Source organism: Dipodomys ordii, unplaced genomic scaffold (assembly GCF_000151885.1).
Source record: "Dipodomys ordii isolate 6190 unplaced genomic scaffold, Dord_2.0 Scaffold18, whole genome shotgun sequence".
Taxonomy (NCBI): domain Eukaryota; kingdom Metazoa; phylum Chordata; class Mammalia; order Rodentia; family Heteromyidae; genus Dipodomys; species Dipodomys ordii.
Window position 1 is genome coordinate 17,973,786 of NW_012267234.1, and position 21,331 is coordinate 17,995,116.

General features: G+C 48.7%; 1 protein-coding gene across 1 annotated transcript in view; it reads left to right on the plus strand.

Annotated features, from left to right (window-relative positions):
- Nucleotides 1–21,331, plus strand: part of Cdh13 (cadherin 13) — a 739,646-nt gene that overhangs the window by 669,006 nt on the left and 49,309 nt on the right. The window contains exon 9 of the mRNA XM_013013008.1: nt 20,830–21,012. Within this exon, the coding sequence (XP_012868462.1) occupies nt 20,830–21,012 (183 nt within the window). The remainder of the gene's footprint in view (nt 1–20,829; nt 21,013–21,331) is intronic.

Here is a 21,331-nt window from a genome sequence, read left to right on the forward strand (position 1 = left end):
TCCTCCTCCTCCTCCTCTTTTTTTCTGCCCAGGCTGGCTTCAAACCACGACCCTCAGATCTCAGCCTCCTGAGTAGCTAGGATGACAGGTGTGAGCCACCAGCACCCAGCTGAACATCTGTTTTAATTCTAAGCATGCAACATCACTACCTCCGTGATGCAATGTGGGGAATGAGGAGAAACTCAGAAGTAGAGGGCCGTTGTGCTGGAAATGGAGCAATGTGAGATGACACACGCCAGCCCGCACCACACCTGGAAGCCCTCTGCTCTGGCCAGCTGCAGAGGAGACCGCTGGGCCTTCCCCTGACCACCCGGCACCTTTGCTTCGTGGCTGCTCACCCCCAGATGTCACCGCCGGTCACTCTTACATCAGCCTGCCATCCCCACAGAACAGTGCTTAAATCTTTTTAAATTTATGGTTGCGGCCACTGCTGCTCCGTAATTATTCATGAGATAACGCGCTTGGTGGAGTTCGCCAGTCTCCTTCTGAGTTAATGGGGTTGAAAGCGGCCTGGACCCTTTCATTCATCCTCTGACTACAGCCTATCAACCCCAGGCTGTGAGCCGAAAGCCGGAGAGGTAAAGATGATTGTCTTCGTGAGGCTCAGGGTAAAGGACGGATAGGAAAGGCGCAGGGGTTGGGGTGGGGGGGGACGGTGTACACATAAATTCAGAGGATTTGCAAATGCCCTCTAAGAGAACAGCAGCCTGGGAATGTCAGCTACGTCCCCTGGCAAGGCATGGCAGTGCCAGACACAAAGTAATTACTCATCTCTACCTCTTGGCTCTATGGGTCTATGTTTGCTACCAGGCTAGCTCAGTCTGGGCAGGGAAAACAGCCTGTGAACATATCCTGGGGCACACCGGAGCTGGGAGCTGGGATAGTATAAGCCTGGTACAGACCGAGGAGGCAGCCCCTGCCCAGCGAATCTGCTCCCAACATCCAGACTTCAGGGAGCCCTGCACCTCCTTCCCTGCCCCCAAGTCACCCCTCCAGCTGCTCCAGGCCTGTGAGGCCCGGCAGTCACCAACCAGCGGGCTGCCTGATTCTGGCTGAATTAACCAGGGCCAAATGGGAGCTGCCTGAAACCATGGCTTCAGAGGGGTTCCCAAAGGCGCCGGGCCCTGCTGGCAGAGTTGCCCGCAAAGAAAGCGCTTTGCTGGACTTGATTTAATGCGGCAGACATGTTCTGTGGCCTCCCTGTGCCTGTCACGCCGGCTGAGATGGAGAATACGAGAATGAGGCTGCATTTCTCCTCAGAGGAGCAGCCCTGCGGTGGGAGAGGCCGGAGGAACCTGGAGGTGCCAGCTATGCATGCTAGGAAGAAGACTGGGATGAGGAAGCAAGTCCCCCCCACCCCACCCCCGCCCCGGGCTCTGTGGACCCCCTCTGTTGGGCTATCCTGACACCTGCCACCTGTCTTGTGCTCATGGCCCTCGGCTGATTCTTCATGATTCCAGTGAATGTCAGCTCATCAATCTCAGGATCCCACTGCCAGGAGTGGAACTGGAGAGACTGGACACAGAGGATAGATGAATGCACGCATGGATGGACGGATAGCTGGATGGACGGATAGATAGACAAGACAAACAGAAGTGGTCTGAGGAATTACAGTTCTAAATTGGCCTTTTTTAAAAAATGTTAATTACAAGCTGGAGGTGGAGCCATGGCTCAAGTGCTGAGTTCCAGCCTTAAACACAAAAGCCCAAGGACAGAACCCAGGCCCATACCACAGTCCACAAGGAATTTGGAAAGTTTACTTAATTTTTTTTTACTTTCATCATATCTCTGCTCTATCTCTTCACCAGTGAGCCACTGGTGAGACCCTTTGATCCAGGTAACCTCTGAGAGTCCAGCACCCCACAAAGCTGGGCAGATTTGGGTCCTCTTTGGGTATACACCGACCTAAAACAATAGGAAGTAGCCCTCGGTTCTGCGACTAATCACGGCCTCTTCACAATCTGTATTGTCTTTGCTAAGTGATGGGGGAAAGCACGCGCTCCACAGCCCTTCGAGGGTTTCACAAAGGCAACATGGGGTCTCCTCAATTTTTAAACCTGTGCTACCTGGGGCCAGCACACTTTACTGAACTATTTGTTCCCCTTTCCTATCCGAACACTAAAGCAGCTGATTTGTGTGATGAAACTGAAATTGCTCACTCTGTCTAAAAGCTTTCTATGAGCTTAATACTTGCCTTCTTTTTTAAAAAAAAATTTTTAATAACCCTTCTGGGGTTTCAAGACAGCAGGAAACCTACAATCAGAATTGTTACACTTTCGCCAAATCAACACGGGGAGCACAGATAATAAGAAACTCAATATTCGCTGTTGAATGAGTAAATGTTCATGGTAACTGGTAATTGCCAGCCTATAAAAGCTCTCATCTTGATGTTTCTGCTATTGAGTAAAAATGACTTTTGTGTTTGTAACAGACCAGATTCGTTTCTGATGGAAATATTAATCTGTAATTGTCCTCACACAGGCAGTACCGCCAGTTCACATCAGAAATAGCAGAGCTAGTTAAATGTATTTCTCACATCTGCACAGTTTACCTAGCTAGAGATTACCCAGGGAAGTGGGGTGAGCAGGCTGAAAACTTTCTCCTAAGATTTTGAAAACATAGTTGATGGTGAAGATGCTTTGGAATTCTCCCAGGACTGATTCGTGGCTGACTAAGAAAAATGGCACTTTTCCCATTTCCGTCCCAAAGCCTGAACTTTTTACTTCATAAACGAATTTTTCCCTCCAATTCAGAAAGTGCTGGCTACATTACAAATTTTAATGCTACTATTATAGGATCATAATTTTTAAAAAGCCAGGGCTCTCCGTGGGCCCAAGCATCACGGCACCTTCTCCACTTTATTAAAATGAATGAACAGATGTACAATTTATTTCTGCCGAGCTATCATCTAAATTCATAAGCTATTTCTCATGTGTCTGAAGTCCACGTTGGTTTTCCATTTTCTTTGCCTTAGAAAAAAAAATCACACTCCCTCGTTTATCACCCTGGGGACATAAACGAGAAGTCTGCTCTTCACTTCATTCACTTTCAGCTAATATTCTCGACATAATTTAAATCCCATCTCTTCAAGGCTACTCAATGAGAGCAAGGGAGGGAACACCCAGCATCTGATTGGAAAACTCCTCGGCCATCTCCGTGGATGATGGCCCCAAGTCCCGTGAGCAAGACAACATACAAAGCCTGGCCTCTGTGCGGTACATAAGGCATTCTAGAACCATCCATTAAAACCTGTTGTCAGTTACTGAAAGGTTCTTCAACTTCCTTCTTCTTACAACCCCCACAGAACCCTTCTTTCTGGCATGCTATGTTGTCTGCTGGGGGAAGGCCATTAATAATTAACCGGATATTTAAACAAGTGCCGAAGACCTACAGGCTGACCTTATACCTGCTTTATATCCCTATGTGTTGTCACCGTATGGGCTTACACACATGATTTGACCTCTCTGAGAACTGGCCTGTTAATAGAAGCTGGGCACTAGTGGCTCATGCCTATAATCCTAGCTGTTTAGATCTGAGGATCACAAGTCCAAGCCAGCCCGGGCAGAAAAGTCCATGAGACTCTTATCTCCAATGAACCACCAAAAAACCAGACGTAGAGTACAACCCTTCAGCAGAAGAAGCTACGGGATAGTGCCAGGGTCCTACGTTTATACCCCAATACCCATACATATAGAACGGGATTGGACAGGATAGGAAGGATTAAGTCCATCAGAGCATTTCAATGCTAAGGTCCTAGTGCATCGCAAGCACAGTGCCTGGCATAAGGTTTCAGACAGCAGCTCTCACGGTGTTCATGGCATCCCAGAGTCTGGTCCCTGCCCTGTCATGCGGGCTGGAATCGCAGGGCTACTCTCTGTCCTCCCTCCTCCTGGGTCTTGTGTTTGCTGGCAGGCTCTTGGGAAAGGAAGGAAGGCATTCTGTAGCCAGAGAGTGCAATCAATGTGTGTCACTTGGAAAGGGTTCAGGCTGACACCCTCGTGTCATCTGGCACAAGCCTGCTCCTGGAAGAATTCCGTTTATGAGATCCTAACGTAACTGGGCAGTAAAACTTGTTCGAGGTTGGTTTTTTTTGTTTGTTTGTTTTTTGTTTTTTTAGGTTGGCATGGAAATCTGCCAATCTGAGTCTCGGGGTTTGGAGTTTTAATAAGATTCTGATTGGTGGGGGAGGGGTGTGTGTGTGTCTGTGTTTGTGTCTGTGTGTCTGTGTGTATTTGTTTTCCTTTCTCTGGTCCTGGTGCTGGCAGGAAAGCATCATGCTAACTTCGTTTGCTTGTGCTGTGTGATCACCCCACCATTTCAAACCCAGCTTATTTTTTCTTCTCTTACATGTTGCCAGGTGATTTTTCCTGGTCTCTGAAAGATAAAAATGATGGAGTTCTTTCATTTAGCGGAGATACGGCTGCTCGGGGCGACCTCCCCGCCAGCAGCCGTGCAGGGAAGGGGCGCCGAGGGGCGCTCCTCAGGAGCCATCAAAGAGCCATTTGTCAGCCCTGCGCTGTAAATCGCTGGCGAGGGGCAGTTGGAATGTTCTAGAACAGCTCCTGGCAGAACCGTCCGTGTGCACAGACCACCATTCCCTGACCAAAGCAGCCCCTGACCCCCAGAGCTCCTGCCACCAACTCCTGGTAGGGTGACGAGCCTGCACCTCTTCATCTCCGCTTGACCAAGCCAAGGGTCCAGGGCCTGAAGCCTAGAAACCCAGAATCAGCCCCTGGAATCTCTAGGAAAGATCAATACACACCATGTCCCAGCTGGAAAGGAGGTTTAAAATAATGACCCCCAATTATTCTGGTCCATGGTTTCCTGGAAGACCAAATCTGGGGAGAAGAAAGCAAGCCCAGAGGACGGGACAGAGAGAAAGGCTACAGGGGAGGTGGGTCCCGTTTGTTGATTTATTTCAGCACAAGCCTAGTTTGGGATTGCGGGATTGCTCGGTGGTAGAACATCTGTCTACCCTGGTGCAAGACCGTCTCCCAACACTGCAACCATGACAGAAATCCAGTCTGAGTTCTTCTCCCCACCCCACCGCCCTCCCCCAGGGTAGCAGGGAGGGCGCGGTGGAGACGGTCTAAGGCCAGCGGTGGGTCTGTGAGGGCTGTCGGCTTCCAGCCCGCATTCTGGGGGCTGGCTTGCAGCTCTCCCGTCACTCCTGGAGCAGGTGGGCCTGCACCCCTGCCCGTGGCAATGGCTGACAACCTTTGGAAAGGCCCCGGCGCCAAGGCTCAGAGTGCTTACTCACAGTTAAAACGCACATTGGAGAATATTGCTTTGCACAGCTTGACGGGAGTGGGGTTGGTGGGGTGGGTTTTTTGGATGGTTGTTGTTTTGCTTTCCTCTGTGTGTGGCTTTTGCTTTTGTTTGTTCAGCACTTGGAATCAAACTCAGGGCCTCTCACTGAATTAACCACTCCACCCCTTGAGCCACGCCCTCCTTTTTTTTTTTTCTTTTTAGTTTGTTTTCCACTTAGAGCCTCACAATAGCTTTGCCCTGGCTGGCCTCAGACCTGAGCCTCCCATCTCTGCCTCTCAGTCTGTGCCTTGTGTTTTTATCTTCTTACTATGGTAATTCACAGAACAAAAGTTTTGGGGTTTGGGTTTTTTATTTCGGGGTTTTGGTTTTGGGTTTTTGTTTGTTTTTTGTTTTTGCTGGTCCTGGGGCTTGAACTCAGGGCCCATGCATTGTCCCTGAGTCTCTTTGTGTTCAAGGCTAGCACTCTACCACTTGAGCCACAGGACCACTTCCAGCTTTTTCTGAGTAGTTTATGAGAGGCAGAGTCTCACTGACTTTCTTTTCCAGGCTGGCTTTGAACCGAGATCCTTGGAGCTAGGATTACAGGTGTGAGCCAGTGGTGCTGGCTAAGTTTGTGTTGTTTTGTTTTAATTTTGATAAAATACCATCTACACTTTGTTGTATAGACTGTGTTTTGGGGGGTCAACTGTAAAGTTCTTTGCCTAGCCATAGGTGCTAAGATTTTATCCTGTTCCAAAAGTTAATATTTTTGTTTTGTGTTTTGCAATTAAGACCCAGATCCATTTTTAATTAACTTTTGATCAAGAGGAGGTTATTTGCCAATGGGTGTACAATTTCTCCAGGGCCACCTTAGAAAAAACCACTCTTCTAACCACACAATTGCCACTATGAATAAATACATATATACATATTGTGCATATTATATTATAACCCTTTGAGCACATTTGTACAGGTCTGCCGCAGTTTCTCTCTCTGCCCTTCCACCTCTGCCTGCCCCTCCTCACTGCAGAGAGACAGAAGGCCAAGCATCAAATGTGGTGATCCCTCCCATTTCGTTCTTCCTTTCCAGAAGTACTTTTGCAAAAGAGCTTTCTCTTCAACACACTTTGAATGGAAACATGATATAAAAGCATCCAGCAGAACAGGTCAATGTGCTCCTGTACCTGGGAGTGAGTGCTATCGACGCTTGGGCTGGATAACGCCAGCTTCTTGTTCCATTGGGACGTGCCAAGTTGCAAATCTGGGACCATGCTATATTGGGATTTTTATTTCCTTAATCATCTGTTGTAAGACAGAGAAATAATATTCCTTATTTCTTCAGTCCGGGTGAAGATACGGTGCACAGAGTTTAACCTGGTGCCTGCCACATGGTGACAATGCCTTCTTGTTCTTTTTATTCTTTACCCTTTGGTGTTTGCCGTGTGGTTTTGGGTGAGCTTGGCCTCTCTTTGGCGTTGCAAAGAACAGAAGAACTCACCATCATGTGGAGGAATTGGAGATAATTCTCAGAACCAGAATATGGCGATCAGAAAGAATGGATTCTGAGTCCCCTATCCCCACACACTCTACCCAACTCCTCTGAACAGGGTTCCCCAGACAGATATCACCCCACCCCTTAGAGACTGTCCATAGGACATATCTATGGAGGGGCTGTGCCCAGGGCAGCTGGGTGAACAGTCAGCGGGGCCCAGCCCCTCCCTTCCTCTCAGTAAATTGCAGCTGAAGAGCAAAGGCCTGAAATTCCTTCCCTTTTATCTCATCTCTGCCTTCAAATGTGCCCCTCGAATGGCCAGCATTCTCTAGATTTCATTAACTTAACACATTTTATTTCCACTAAGTGAGCCCAAGGCATTTCCATCATCTGATACAATAGATTTCCCTTTTGATCGATAATGCCAAACAATTTACTACCTCATCCATTTTCATGGCTCTATGCTGTGTTTCACCCTTCCACCCAGCGCCTCCCCCCCACACACACACACCCGCCCCATCAGCAGGCATGTTGGTAGAGTGCCTGGTTTTCCCTTTACAAACTCTAAAGTGAAATGTCTGACCCCAGCGTATGAGCAGACTTGCTGTGTGCGCTCGGGGTCATGTGTGCATTTTTCATGCATTGGGCCCCAGAACAAGCCATGAGTTGGTCACACAGCAGAACACCTCCCCCACGGTGCTAGAACCTTCCACGGAGATCTTCTAAAGGCTTTACAGGGTCATTTTTACTTTGTGAAATTTTAAATTTTAGAAACTGTGGCAAAAAAAAAGATTGGGCTTTTTGGTAGGGATAATGCCTGGCACCCTAGCCTTGCCAGAGTTGTCCCCTGCCCCCTCCCGTCCCCAGCCCCACCCCCCACCCGCAGTCACAGGGATCCGTGACTGTGGAGACCCAAGGCCTCCTCTTGACGTGGAAAGTTCCTGTCTCTCTTTCTACTGCCATAGATACCTGGGAATACTGAAACACTGGCAAAGCCTGGATTTGCCTGTTACCTGGGAGCACCCTGTCTCCCCAACCCCAGGAGTAGGGTGGCAGGCAAAGGGAACCGGGATGCTACTAGAAGGTGTGTGGCAGACTTGACTGTGTGCTCCACCCGCAGTCCCTGGGTGCCTGTTCATTCAGACCTGAAAAGGGATTTCCACCCTAATTACCTCTCCAAGTGACCAATTGCATTGCTCCGTGCTTGCAAGGGAGATCGCAATGCTTCTTTTTGTGCTTCCCACTCTGTAACATCTCTCACTACACTTAACACTCCTTACCGGCAAGGTCAGAGGTGAGAACCAGCCAGCCTTGAGTGAGGGAGCTGGGTGGGGGGGGGCCGCGGGCGTGGCTTTGTTACCCAGGTAGTTGTTCCTTCCATTGGAAGGGTAACGTGTTTTGTAAATGGGGTCCGGCAGGGGCTGGACACCAAGGGGCAGCCAGGAAAAGGATTCAGGGGTGGAGCCTTGAGCAGGAAGAGATGGCTAGGATACAGACAAGACTAGGAGAGGGGCTCACAGTTTCCCTCCTGCGGGGGGCGCTGTAGCCCAGGGTCAGCTGCTGAGACCGAGCAGAGGGTCTGGGGCTGACTTGTCCAAAGTGCAGGCACTCTGGTCCCCTGGGACCTAGTGCACAGGTCGGTGGACGATGGGGGGCATTTGCCTGCATCTACAACCAGCTCAAAGGCAGACAGCGGCCGCAGGCCTCAGAAACACATTGTGGGGAAAGTTGGAGCGGAGAACAGGTCCGCACCCCGCACCCCGCACCCCGCACCCTGCACCGTCATTCTACCAGCTTCGCACAGGCACAGCACAGCCCTCACTGGACCCACGGAAGACACCGTCTTCCATTGTTCTGAGGCCGTGGGTTCGCCCGGGACTGCATCCTCGGCCACCCCCCTTCCTCAGGGGACCCTGGCCCTGAGGCCCCTGCTCTAGCGGTCACTGCATGGCCCACCAAGCGTCCCCAGGCAGAAACTATGTGTACTGCACAGTAAGAACAGAACGCAAGGAGAGCTAGCTTTCTCCCTTATCACCACTGGCTAATTCAAAAATTGTAGGGTGATGAAGACTACGTCAATAATTCTCACCATAATCATAGCCTGTAGTTTTACCCTTGGACGTATTTCTGGTGATGCCTGATTCAGTTACCCGCTCTCATATGACTGTATTGCTTCTCTGTTTTCCTGTGAGGCTGGCAGGGAGTACCAATTAATCTTGTCCTGGGGGCCCTGGGGGCGAAGGTCCTGAGGGCACGGGTTTATAGGAGCCACCGGCAGACATGGGTTAGGTAGGATCGCGTGTACATGTATGTGTGCACACACACACACATAGACACATGGAGTCACGTATATCTAGCAGTGTCTAGAGACATTTTTGCTTGTGACAACTAACAATGGGTTAGACCCTAAGACACTGCTGAGCCTCCCAGTTCCCAGGACAGCGCCCAGTAACGAGTAATTGTCCACCCCCAAAATACAGTTCGTGGTAAGGCTGAGTGACCCTGAAGTTGGATTAAGAATATAATTAGGAGCTGGGCACCAGTACACTCATGCCTGTCATCCTAGCTACTCAGGAGACTGAGGTCTGAGGAGTGTGGTTCAAAGCCAGCCCAGGCAGGAAACTCTGTGAGACTCTTATCTCCAATAAACCTCCAGAAAACCGGAAGTGGCGCTGTGGCTCAAGTGGTAGAACACTAGCCTTGAGCTGAAGAGTGCAGGGACAGCGCCCAGACCCCACAACCCAATATAGATACCGGTCAGGAGGCTCATAGAGACAAGTGACATCCAGCCCTAGGAAGCTTACACCACAAAGCAACCCCATTCCAATGGCAGGAATATTATTCTGTGGGAGACGAAGCTGTTGTAACAAAAAGATTCTCAAAAGAGCCAAGTGTTGTTTTGTCCAGGTTCCTTACTAACATGACTCCATTACAACAGCGCCATCCGTATCTGTTCATGGTGCTCAGGTTCGTGGTAGCAGTACGTGTCATGTCGTTTCTTACGTGCTGGGACTCTCTAGGCATTTTGTAAGCATGCTAGTTTCATGTCATAATCCTACAAGATCATCCCCAGTGCGCAAAGAGGAAAATTAAGACATAAAGAGGTTGAGACAGTTACCAGAGATCACACAGCCAATGCAAGAGAGCTGCTGACACAGGAAACATGCCTTGCTTTCCTGGGCTGCCCTCCGGCCACCTCTCTCCCACACACACAGACTTAAGTCATGCCGCACCACCCTGGGAGCAGAGTGATTTGCCCAGCCCTCCCTCCATCATGGCACCTGCTTCCCAAGGGGAAGGCCGCTCATCAGTCTTCTCTCCCCTCGAGGTCTCCGTGTTGCCTGGCCCTTCCGTCCGCTTCTGTGGAAGGGATTCCTGAAAGAGCCCGTGGGAAGTACAATTGGACCCATGGGGTCTATTTGAAACAAGAATCAATGGTGCAAACACAGACAATGGATTTAGAGCTGTTTCTCCTGACTAAGACATTTGGGATTTAAATACAAATTAGAAGCTGTAAGTCAATTCCGTGTATGAATTTGCCCAAATCCCTCGTAATGAAAGCTGAAGGTTTCTCGCGCCCTCATTTGTACTGGGGTGTTAGCATCCAGAGCCCATCCAAGTGTACCGCTCTCCCCACAGCTCGGGAGCCGAAGGAAGGATGTGCTTCAGTAGCTAGCAGGATGGGCAGAGAGGGGCCTGTCCTCTCGCGGGCTCTGGGGACTGCGGCTCCCGCACTGACCTGAGCAGTGGGCTGTAGACACGGAGAAGAAAGAGGCTCCTCGTTGTGGTAACACTTAGTCGCCCTTCGCCCCGGGCCTCTCCAGAGTTGTACAGCCCCCCCCTCCAGACATGTTCCCCAGGGGATGAAGACACGTGCACATAGACAGCAGCACCGTTCACAGCAGCTAAAAATGTCCACCAAAGGGTAAACAAACATGATCAAAACACGGGGTTCCTCCCCTGAGTTGTGGCAGGTGGACTGGGAGTGTCAGGTGAGGAGGAAGGGGATGAGGGATGGGCCCGGGGTTTCCAGCACCAGCACCCCCAAACTGAGTGGTACGATTTGCTGACAGAGGTGAGGAGGGAAGGGGAAGGCTCTCCTGTGGAGGTGCAAGGTAGAATGACCTCCATTTTGACTGTGATCATTTCAAGGTGCCGGTTAGACACGTGGGTATAAGAGGCTGGCATGACCTGTCCCGGTTATCCTGGATCGGAGGCGGGGGTGTGGAGATGTCAGGGCCCAGGGCACCCCAGCAGAGGTGGGAGCCAGAAGTGCTCCAGAGGGCAACTGAGCAAGAGCTAGAATTGCTAGAGCTGGGGCGTGACCCAGGGAGCCATGAGGAGAGAAAAGTCAACCAGACCAAGACAGTCTTGCCCAGGGATGTAGCGCCTTCAACTGTCCTCTGCTTGTAGTGTGATCGAGTCTCCTCTCCCCAACAAGTCTTCAGGGATTTGACAATATTACTGGTTTGAAGGCCTTGGGGATCCTAGGTTCTAGAATCTGGGACTGGCAGGTACAATCAATGTAGAGCCCTTCGTCCAGCTTTGTTTGAGTCACATGATCAGACAAGGTTTCAACCCTGGGCACGTAATAGCAAAATGATACAGTTAGACCAAGAGGCTGCAAGCCGGGCTTGTTGGAAAGATGGCCGAATGGGTGATTTGCCATGTCATCTTAACATGAGACAATCTGCAGTTTCATTGCAGAGTTATCATTGTCCCTAAGCAAGGTGTCTGGCCACCATATTCTGGGAGTGATGAGTAGCATTATTTAGATGCATAAGACTTCTCTACATACTGCCAGGAAGACAGGCTATTGCTTTTCAGGGTTCTTGCCTCTGGTTCTCTTGCAGAAGCTGTTAGGTACAGAGGCCGGGCAAGAGGTTCCCCTGAGCTCCAAGTCCCTCTTTGGCCTGCAAAGCAGTGCTTCAGGCTTAGAGCCTATCCAAAGATTCAAAGACGGCCGCCAGATACAGCAGCTTCAAAGTGGATCCTTTGAGAATCGGTGCTCCCTCCATGCGGCCCACCTTCTGGAGAAGCAGACTCCCCCGCTGCTGGAAAGCCTGTTGGATGGGAGCTTGGAGACGGAGGGTGGAGGCTGATGAAGGAGGAGGTTCAGCTGTGAAAAGTAAGCAGTCACAGATAGAGATGAGGCCCAGAGACAGCCCTGGGGTCGCACAGGAACCTGTGTCTCACTGGCCCTGTGCGGAGAACCCTGGGGTCCTCCTGGCTCCCCACAGGGAATCCTTTGGTGCCTTCCACCTGTGAGGCCCCAGCACATGTTCAAGGTCATCTCATCACCAAGGTCATTGTGATGTTGACCATAGTCAGCTTCGGTGACTCTGGTGGTCGCTCAAACAGTTGTTCTCAGCTGTTGATTAGCCTCATCACAGGCAGTGAGAAATGCGAATACCTGGGCCTCCCTGCCCGGCCAGGAAGTCTGAAAATGCAACCCCCGAGTCATGTGATCCTCATGTGCAGTCTGCATTCAGGACTACACAGACACTTGCAAATCATGAATTTACCCATGCATGCAGAGTTGCATAAACCCAACTCCAATGTCCTTAGAGCAGACCATATGATTCTTAGGATTGCTTTAAAAAAAAATGGCTGTTCTCCCCCCCCATTCAAATCTGTGTGGCCAAATGCCACAGAAAATGGCTTTGCTCCTCAAAATTAAACTATTTTCAATTATCTTGGTGAATGTGTTTTGCATTTCCTTTCATTTCTCTTTAAAGGAGAAAAACTGGAGTGAAGGAGAGAAGGAAGAGCAGGAAACAACGCATCCAGAGCTTTCACAGGAAAAGAAAGGCTCTGTGCTCATGCTTTCATTTTTTTCTCCCACCATCTAATGTAATATTTATTTCAATATCTGCCTAAGGCAGGGATTTTCAGACTCCTTTTTCAACAGCAAACTTTTGCTTTTGCTTTTGCTTTTCCCTCCTCCTCCCAGCGCCCCCCACCTCCCAGCCCAGACAAAATCTTAGGCAAGAACTCTAATATACAAAACAGAACAAATCTAATTATCAGGTTCCTTGGGCAGCATACATGATTATTCTTGAGAGGAAAACATCAGATTTATGGGTAGATTCTTGCCCCTCCCTTGGTTCTCAGGAATGTAAGGAAGCCACTGTCAAACCGTGTGACTTTGGGGTGAGGACCCTGTGTTTCATTTTGTTTTGTAGAGAGGGGAAAAAAATGTTTTGTTCTTTGCGCCTCTTCTTCCTGAGCTTTTATTCTGTAGTCTGGCAAATGTGTACGTGTCTGTGTTTGGCTGACTTGAGAGTCTTCAGAAGGCACACTCATGTAGACAAGGAAGAGAGTTGTTAGCAGGTGTGCCCCCTGGAAAGCAGGAACGCCACTCACTGAGCACCTGCTACGTGTCTGTAGTCAACCGGTGACAATGCCTTGCAGGAAGCTCATCCTGGGAGGAACGGAGAACAGCAGGTGGCCAGGGAAGCCATGGGTCTGGCCTCCTTCTCTGGCAGCTCTCTTCTGGCCCCTGTAGAGCCAGGAGGTGGGGGGACTCTTGGTTATTCCTCTCGCTGGAAGGGGCTCCTCCCCAAAAACAAGCTTACACACACAGACCCTCCGTCTACAAAGCTGTGCTGAGCTAAGGGAGTATTTGCTTCATCAGCTCCCTGGGGCTGGGAGCCTCGAGCTCCCCAAGGGAGCTGGTGAGGTCAGTTCTGTGATCGAGTACCACCTTGCCGAGGACACCAGTGAGTCTCAGAGAGCATCCTTCATGGGGCCGTGTGTCTTTCTTGCTGAGCTTTTGTCTCTTGTTGCTGTTGAATGGTGTCCAAGTTAGGGTCTGCATTCCCTCACCCATGTACAAATGGAAGGCGGCCTTACGCAGGAGGAAACGTTGGTGACACCGCTGGTGTTTGGCAGGCCTTGGTATAAACGTCCCGTAGCAGAGACCCTCCCACCCTGTCTTAGCGTAACAGAGACAGTGCACAAAATGTCACCCAAGGATCTGGCACAAAAGAAAAACACTGACCTTGTCATTACAAAAAAAAAAAAAATCAATGTTAGGTGGATCAAGAAAGACTTTGATCACGTTTCTCCAGAAGAGTCTTTATCTTTTAGAGACATGTGCTGAAATATTTATAGATGGAATGATGGGGTACCGCTGGGTTTGCCCCACAGCGCACAGACATGCGTCAGGGCTAGAGATGGCAGAAGGTCATGGCAGAAAACTTGGGAACCCCCAAGGCTCACTCTGTCCACTTGTATGAACCTTGGACATTTTCCACAGCAAGAGGTAAGGATAAATGGGGAGATACTTAGGGAAACGTGCAGGCCACCCAAATCCGCATCAGGAGGCCACCCTCGCCTTATGAGATCAGCAGACATCTTGCAGAGCTATTCTCCCAGGGCTTCATGGCAGCCGGGAGCGGAGACTCACCGGAGGAGGCTGGAGTGAACATAAGGCTGGCGGCAGGCATGGGGACCCCAGGGGAACCCCAGAGATCTGAGCAGGACTCAGAAACCAGTCAGAGACCCCGGTGGGTCCTAATCACAGAAATATCCCTCCATTTTTCCCAGTAGACCCAGCTTGGCCAGCTCTGGGTCCGGTCACCCCGACAGCTGCCCAGAGCAGCCCATGCTACCTCCATGACACAGCTTCAGGGGGCTCCTGGTGGCAACCACATCTAATAGCATTTTCAGGCCCATCTAAGGCCATCTTACTTAGAACTCTACATTCTCTACTTCTTGACACTTTTATGTCAATGTTATTCATTTGTTTACTTACTTATTTGCAGTACTGTAGATTGAAGCCATAGCCTCATGAGAGTTTAGGCAAGCACTCTGCCTCTTGAGCCATGCGCCAGCCCTTTTGGTGTGTGTGTGTGTGTGTGTGTGTGTGTGTGTGTGTGTGTGTGTGTGTGTGTGTGTGTGTGTTTTAATTTTCATTTATTTGAATGACTCCTATTAGCACGTATTAATACAAAAGAGATTTTCCTTGTGGCGTTTCCATAAATGTGTGTGATTATACATTGATGATGTGTGTTTCCATAAATGTGTGATTGTGCACTGATGATGTTTCCATAAATGTGTGTGATTGTGCACTGATAAATTTGCTCCCTTACTCTCTCTCTCTCTCTCTCCCCCCTCCCTCTCTCTCTCTCTCTCTCTCTCTCTCTCTCTCTCTTTTGGCCCCTTTCTATCTTCTTAACCAATTTTAATGAGTGTCACTCCTCTGTTGTACCCATGCACGTAAAATACTTTTCTCATAACCACCCCCCTCCTCACCTCTCTATCACCCTCCTCCTCTCCAAACTGTGCCTGCCATTCTTTCTTTCTTTCTTCCCTTTTTGTCTAGATTCTCCATGTGAAAGAGAACATGAGATATTTCTTCTTATTCTGGCTGATTCATTCTTCCTTACATTCAAACATGCACATACACGCATACATAATGGAGTATTACTCAATCATAAAGAATATATATTCATAGAGAGAGAAGGATCATATAAGCCCAGAAGAATTTAGAACTGGTTTATCTGTTTCTGTGAAAAATGACTCTGGGATTTTTATGAAATTAAGGAATTACAGAAATGAGAGAAAATGGCTATATCATAGTATGCAAAGTGCACAGTGAAAGGAGGTGTTCAGGGTGGGCAATGCTGCCCCCCTTCATTTGCTGTGTCTGACAGTCCCGAGCAAGCAGCACATACAGAATGAATACTTATTAAAATGGGTTCTTTTCCTCTTTCTAGCCTGAGGCCAGTCCTAATTATAGACAGAAGGGATCCAGGTACCTGGTCCAGCTGACCTTCCAAATGAGGGCACTGTAGATTATCATCATTTGCTGTGGAGACAAAGGCCTATTGTCAGAACGAGACGGGGGTGAACGAGCATGAACATGGGGTGCTCATGCACATATTCCAAGCCAGGGATGTAAGCTACACACACAAATAACCTCATTATAAAGTTGACGGTGACAAGAATAGAAAGAGTCATAGGGGATTGAACCACATGGTCCAATTTATTAGTAAGAATTTCATGTTATACAGAGCAAAATCTATCCTCATTATCCTTGCTAACAAATATCGACTCCATACTAAATATATATATATATATATATATATATATATATATGCCAGGCATTGCGCCAAGCTCCTTAAATGGATTATCTTATTTATGTCAACCACAGTCTTCGGCCATTAGACTGTCAGCAAGAGGTTAGATTCTTCCAATAAGTGGTATCCTCTGTGTAAACATAGACTTGTAAAAGTGTTTGCTGGTTAGATTTCCAGTGATCTCTCATCCTCACACACAGAACGTAGGCACAGAAATCTTTCTTACTCATCCTGTAATCTTGCAAAACCATGGTCCAGATGAGGACACCCTAGCTTTTCAAGTTCACTCTTAGTTCTGTGAGACTCCAGGGCCGACAGCTTGAGAGCCAGGTCTCCAGGTGCCAGCAGGTGCCAGCAGGTGGAGCCTGTGTGTGTACAGTCTCATAAAGGTAGCTGCCGTGGCTTCTCCCCAGCTGCAGCTCTCCAGATGGGCAAGGATACTCATTGTCATATCCCCCTCCCAGACTAACCTCCAGACCTCACCCCAGATTCCTGGGAAGGGGATCTAGGGAGAGGATTGGCAAGACAAGGTACAAGGTATGTCATGTAACACATGTAACACATGTGTTACATGGCATATGCATGAGTGTAAATGTCGCAGTGATGTTCATTCCTTTGCACAATTAATGTATGCTGGTTTAAAAAAAATCCACGTCCCTCTCTCTTCTCCCTGATGGAGACCTCTGTGTCCAGACCAGACAGCCCACTTCCTAATTGTCTGTCCTGTCACTCACCCTACCTTCTCAAAGAGAGAATGAAGTGATTCGCTTCCAGACTGAAAGGGCTGGCGTGCTTCAGCCCGTGGCCCACGATGGTGGTGCGAAAATAGGTTTTACATCTGGTATTTGATTTACACGCAGTTTGACAGAAAAGTAACTTTGTTTTTTTTCCTAATTAAAGGAAGTAATGTTACAATCCATAATTCCTTCTGCTGTGCTTTGGTAAATGAATGTCTGTCTATTGTTTTTAAATCACAAAGTGAACATCGCTATAGAAATGTAAAATGGTACTATTTCATTTTAATCTATTTAATTTTCCATTCGTGAATCACATAATGGAGTTAAAACATTGAATAGAATTAATAGAATGAGTGTTTAATTAAGCAATAATGAGTTTCTAAATGGATACTCAAAGAAACTGGCTTATAGTTTATGCAAGAATCAGATAATGGTCTTAACAATGACCATCATAATTGTGTTGAATGGTGTTTTTTAAAGATTTCTTTTTCTGAATTATCTAGGAATAGATTTAACACAAACTCGTTCCTTGATTAGACTTTACTGTGCTTTCACAGTAAATTCTAAATGCCTTTTCCTAGCTCACAAGGCTCCACCCATCTCAGCAACCCAAAGCCAAACAGTTCTCCTTGGTCCCCAGTGCAGTCCATCTACAGCCTCCTTCCTGTTGTGCAAACGTACAGCCTCCTCCTGCTGCCCGCCCTTCGCTCTTGCTGTTCCAGATGCCAGGAGGGCTCTTTCCCCTTCACCTTTGTGACCTCATCCTCTACTTCCAGTTCTCAGGAAATCCTTCCATGCTGGTCCTGCTCACGCTACCTCACATACCTCCCCTATGCCACACACTGCTACAGACACCCCCCCCCCAAGAACTGTGCAGCCTCTTGTGCAGTTAATATAATTTCATCAGTATATATTTATTATATATTTTCCAGCCTATAATCTCTATGAGAAAATATACCATGTCTGCTTTGTTTACTAGTGTATCCCTAGAGGAGTAGTTAGAGGATGGATGTATAGAGGAATGGTAATATACAAAGGATGGATGGATGGATGGATGGATGGGTAGATAGATGGATGATGAATAATTGGATGGATGCATGGATGGATACATGGATGAATAGATGAGTAATAATTGGATGGATGAGTGGATGCACACATGGATGGATGGATGGATGGATGGATGGATGGGTGGGTGGGTGCATGATGGGTGAATGGATTGTTGGATGGATGGGTGGATATATACATGGATGAATGAGTAAGTGCATGGATAGGTGGGTGGATGGATGGATGATGGATAGATAACAGGTAGATGGATAGATAATAACAAATAATGGGTAGACAACAAATGGGTAGATGATAGGCAGATGTGGCTGTTAACCTCTCACTGCCTCTAAGGACTGGGGAGACTCAGTACGCTTGTTTACTCTGAGCACATCATCGCCTTCCCATTCTACTTGGGTTCATTTGCTCACACCCTAAGCCAGTGTTGTATGCCAAGCCCTTTAGAAGATATGGCAGCATGAAGATCTCGTTGTTGGGAGTCTTTTAGACATGGCTGCAAAAGGGCTTTGTTTACTCATCATTCATCAGATCTGCAGACCCAGTTATGGGGTAGGAGCTAATGGTCAGGGTTGACTTCTCGACCAAGCACGGTTGATTAACACAGTGGTAGGCCTCCAAAATCAGAAAGAAAAAACATACGAAAATTTGACTTTCAAAGTCAAATGTTAATTGCCTCACATCATAAAAATGAATTTTTAAAGCCCATGAAAATGTATTATGGCAAGAGGGGCCAATGAATGCAAAGTGCCTTGAGTCCACACAGCCTGGAGACAGGCTGGAAACAGGAGAGGACCTTGCACCCCTGCCTTCCAGAACATTCTCACAAACGGAGGCATCAGTTGGTGACTCCACCCCTCAGGGTCTTTCCTGTATGGCTTATCCATCCACATCTTCTCAGCTCTCTGCTCCCACTTCTAGCTAAGATCACCCACTCCTTCATTCTCTGCGCCCTGGGAGGGGCTGGAGATAAAGCAGACAGGAAGTCACCCACCTCCTCCAATCACAGCTGTACGGTGCTCTTAGCCAGTGACACGTGGGTGCACAGGTGGGCCGTCTTCTCGCCCGTGCATTCCAGGTAACAGCTTCTCTACCTGGCACGGGGTCGGCACACTCTAGTCCAGCATACCCCAGGCCTGTGTGAGTGCCTTCCTGTTCCTAAGGTACAGGCGTCAGAGCCTGTAGACAGCTTAGGTGATCATGTCCACTGCGACCGGCAGGAATAGAGCTCTGGACAGCCACAGGAAGGCCTGCACATGGCTATCAAGGGTGAGCCTGAGTAGCAGAATTGGTTGAAAGCAACTATGACTCGAATCCAAGTGACTCGGGTCTGATCTTTGGCTCACTACAGGACTTTGGACTGGGGTCTCCCTTACTTTCTTCTCTCTGCCACCATCTTTATCTGCAAACTGAAGGGTTTAGAGAGCACCTGTCTCCAAAGCCCCTCCTGGACACAGGGTAGACAGAAGTAATCGATCACAATACTGCACCACACTCAGGCCCAATACCTAGTTAGAGTGCCCGGTCCAGCCACAATGACAGGCAGTCAGGTGGACACGTGCTTGCCATCCTCAGAATTGGACTTATCCTGTTTCTTACTCCTAGAATACGTATTAGAATTTTCTGGGCAGAAAAGTCTGACTCCCAGACCTTTCCTTGGTCAACTGAATTGAAATAGGACCCAGGGATTTTTTTTAAGCTCCATAGGCGATTCTCCTCTGGATGAGAACTGTGAGTTGAGTTTTCCAGCTCAGAAATTCCAAACTTCTGACAGGAGGGACAGAGAGAAGACCAGTAGACTTTTCTTAGCCAAGAATCAGAGAAATCCAGTCAGCATAGTCACCACAGGACCATTTCCGTGCAATAGCACCATTGGCGTCCTGCCTTTACTGGAGGTTTTCCACCCTGGTACCCCAGCTCAGAATCTTCCAGCACCTCTTTCATGGCAGACAAACAACTCATCCAGGTTTGCTGAGGTATGATAGACAAATTAGTTCCTTCCCCGCCCCATCCCCTCTGCTGAGGCCCCAAGATTGAGCCTCACGATTAATGGTTTGAAAGTCAATTAATCTGTGGCTGCTTTTGAAACCTCATTCCTCAAATTACTCCTTTTGGAACACAAGGCCTTTCTGACATCATCTTTACATTCGCGTTGTTACTAATTGAAATTCCAAGGTATTTCTTCTTGCTGTCAGCTTGTTGGTGTTAACCTGTTTATAAAATATTTGCAAACAGATTACTATTCACCCATACTGTGTCAGAGGTAAGCACTTGAACAATACTTTATGCTTCCAGCTCAAAGGAAATGTGCTAATGATTGCTCATGAAATTCTCTGTCCATGGGACAGCTAATTTTTCATTTATTGATTGATTTCACCACACCTACTTACAACAAGTATTTGAGATGTAGTACAATAAAAACACAAGTACAAGAAGGCTCTGGACCATTGATCTCTGTTTCCTTAGCAAATGGGCTTTTAGTTGTACGAGTTGGAGGCCAAGAGCTGGGAGGGCTGGAACTGGTTTTCTTCTTCATGAGGAGAAGGCAGGCATTTCCAGCCCCAACCCTTGGTTTATAAATCCCCAATCTCTGGTTATCAGATCATCTGGCATCTGGGGTGGGAAAGGCTTAAAATCATAAGTAAATAAAAATGCAAAGACTCAATGCGGCGGTAGAGTTCCTTTCCGCTTCCCCGATGGTTCAGAGCCACCACCTTTTCTCCACTGGCTGGCCAGCAACACCGTACCCAGGTTATGTGGGAGACTAGTTAGTCTCATGGCTTCACCTAAGGCCAAGGAAATCTGAGAGGCGGAGTTACAATCCTCCTGGGCTATTAGTTATTAAATTAGATGCTATGTGTAATGGACCCAATAACATGCATACAGCAAGAGGTCTGTACGTAGTCTCCACTCTGTTTGTTGTTTTAATAATGACAGCCAGGTCCTGCCGCTCACACCCGTAATTCTAGCTACTCAGGAGGCTGAGCTCTGCAGATTGCATTCCAAACCAGCCCAGAGGAAAGTCTAAGACTCTTATCTCCAATTAACCAGCAAAAAGCCGGCAGTGGAAGTATGGCTCAAGTGGTAGAGCCCCAGCCTTGCGCAAATAAAAAGCTCAAGGACCGCACCCAGTCCTGAGTTCGAGTCCCAGGACACACACGAACACACACACAATAGTGACCATCGGTATCTGCCTCGTGTGCAGTTTCAAGCGACGGTGGAGGAAGGAGCCGTGGGAGTCATCGTGAACTTGACCGTGGAGGACAAGGACGACCCCACCACGGGCGCGTGGAGGGCCGCCTACACCATCATCAACGGAAACCCGGGGCAGAGCTTCGAGATCCACACCAACCCGCAGACCAACGAGGGGATGCTGTCCGTGGTCAAGGTGAGTCCTCAGGCCTGGCTCTGTCCCCAGCGCCCACCTCTGCTCAGGCCCCGTCAGAGGGACTGGGTACGAAGTGGCCGCCCCTCGTGGCGCATGCGCAAGCTGACAGCGCCCCCCCCAGTCTGCCCTTGGTGGCGCATGCGCTTCCTGACCCCCCTGGCTGCCCTTCGTGGCGCACGTGCACCCCGACACCCACCACCACCGTCTTTGGTGGCGCATGCGCATCCAGACCTCCCAACCACGCCCCCCCCGTCCTTGGCAAAGCATGCGCATCCTGACCCCCCCTCCCCGTCCTGGTGGCGCATGCGCATCCTGACCC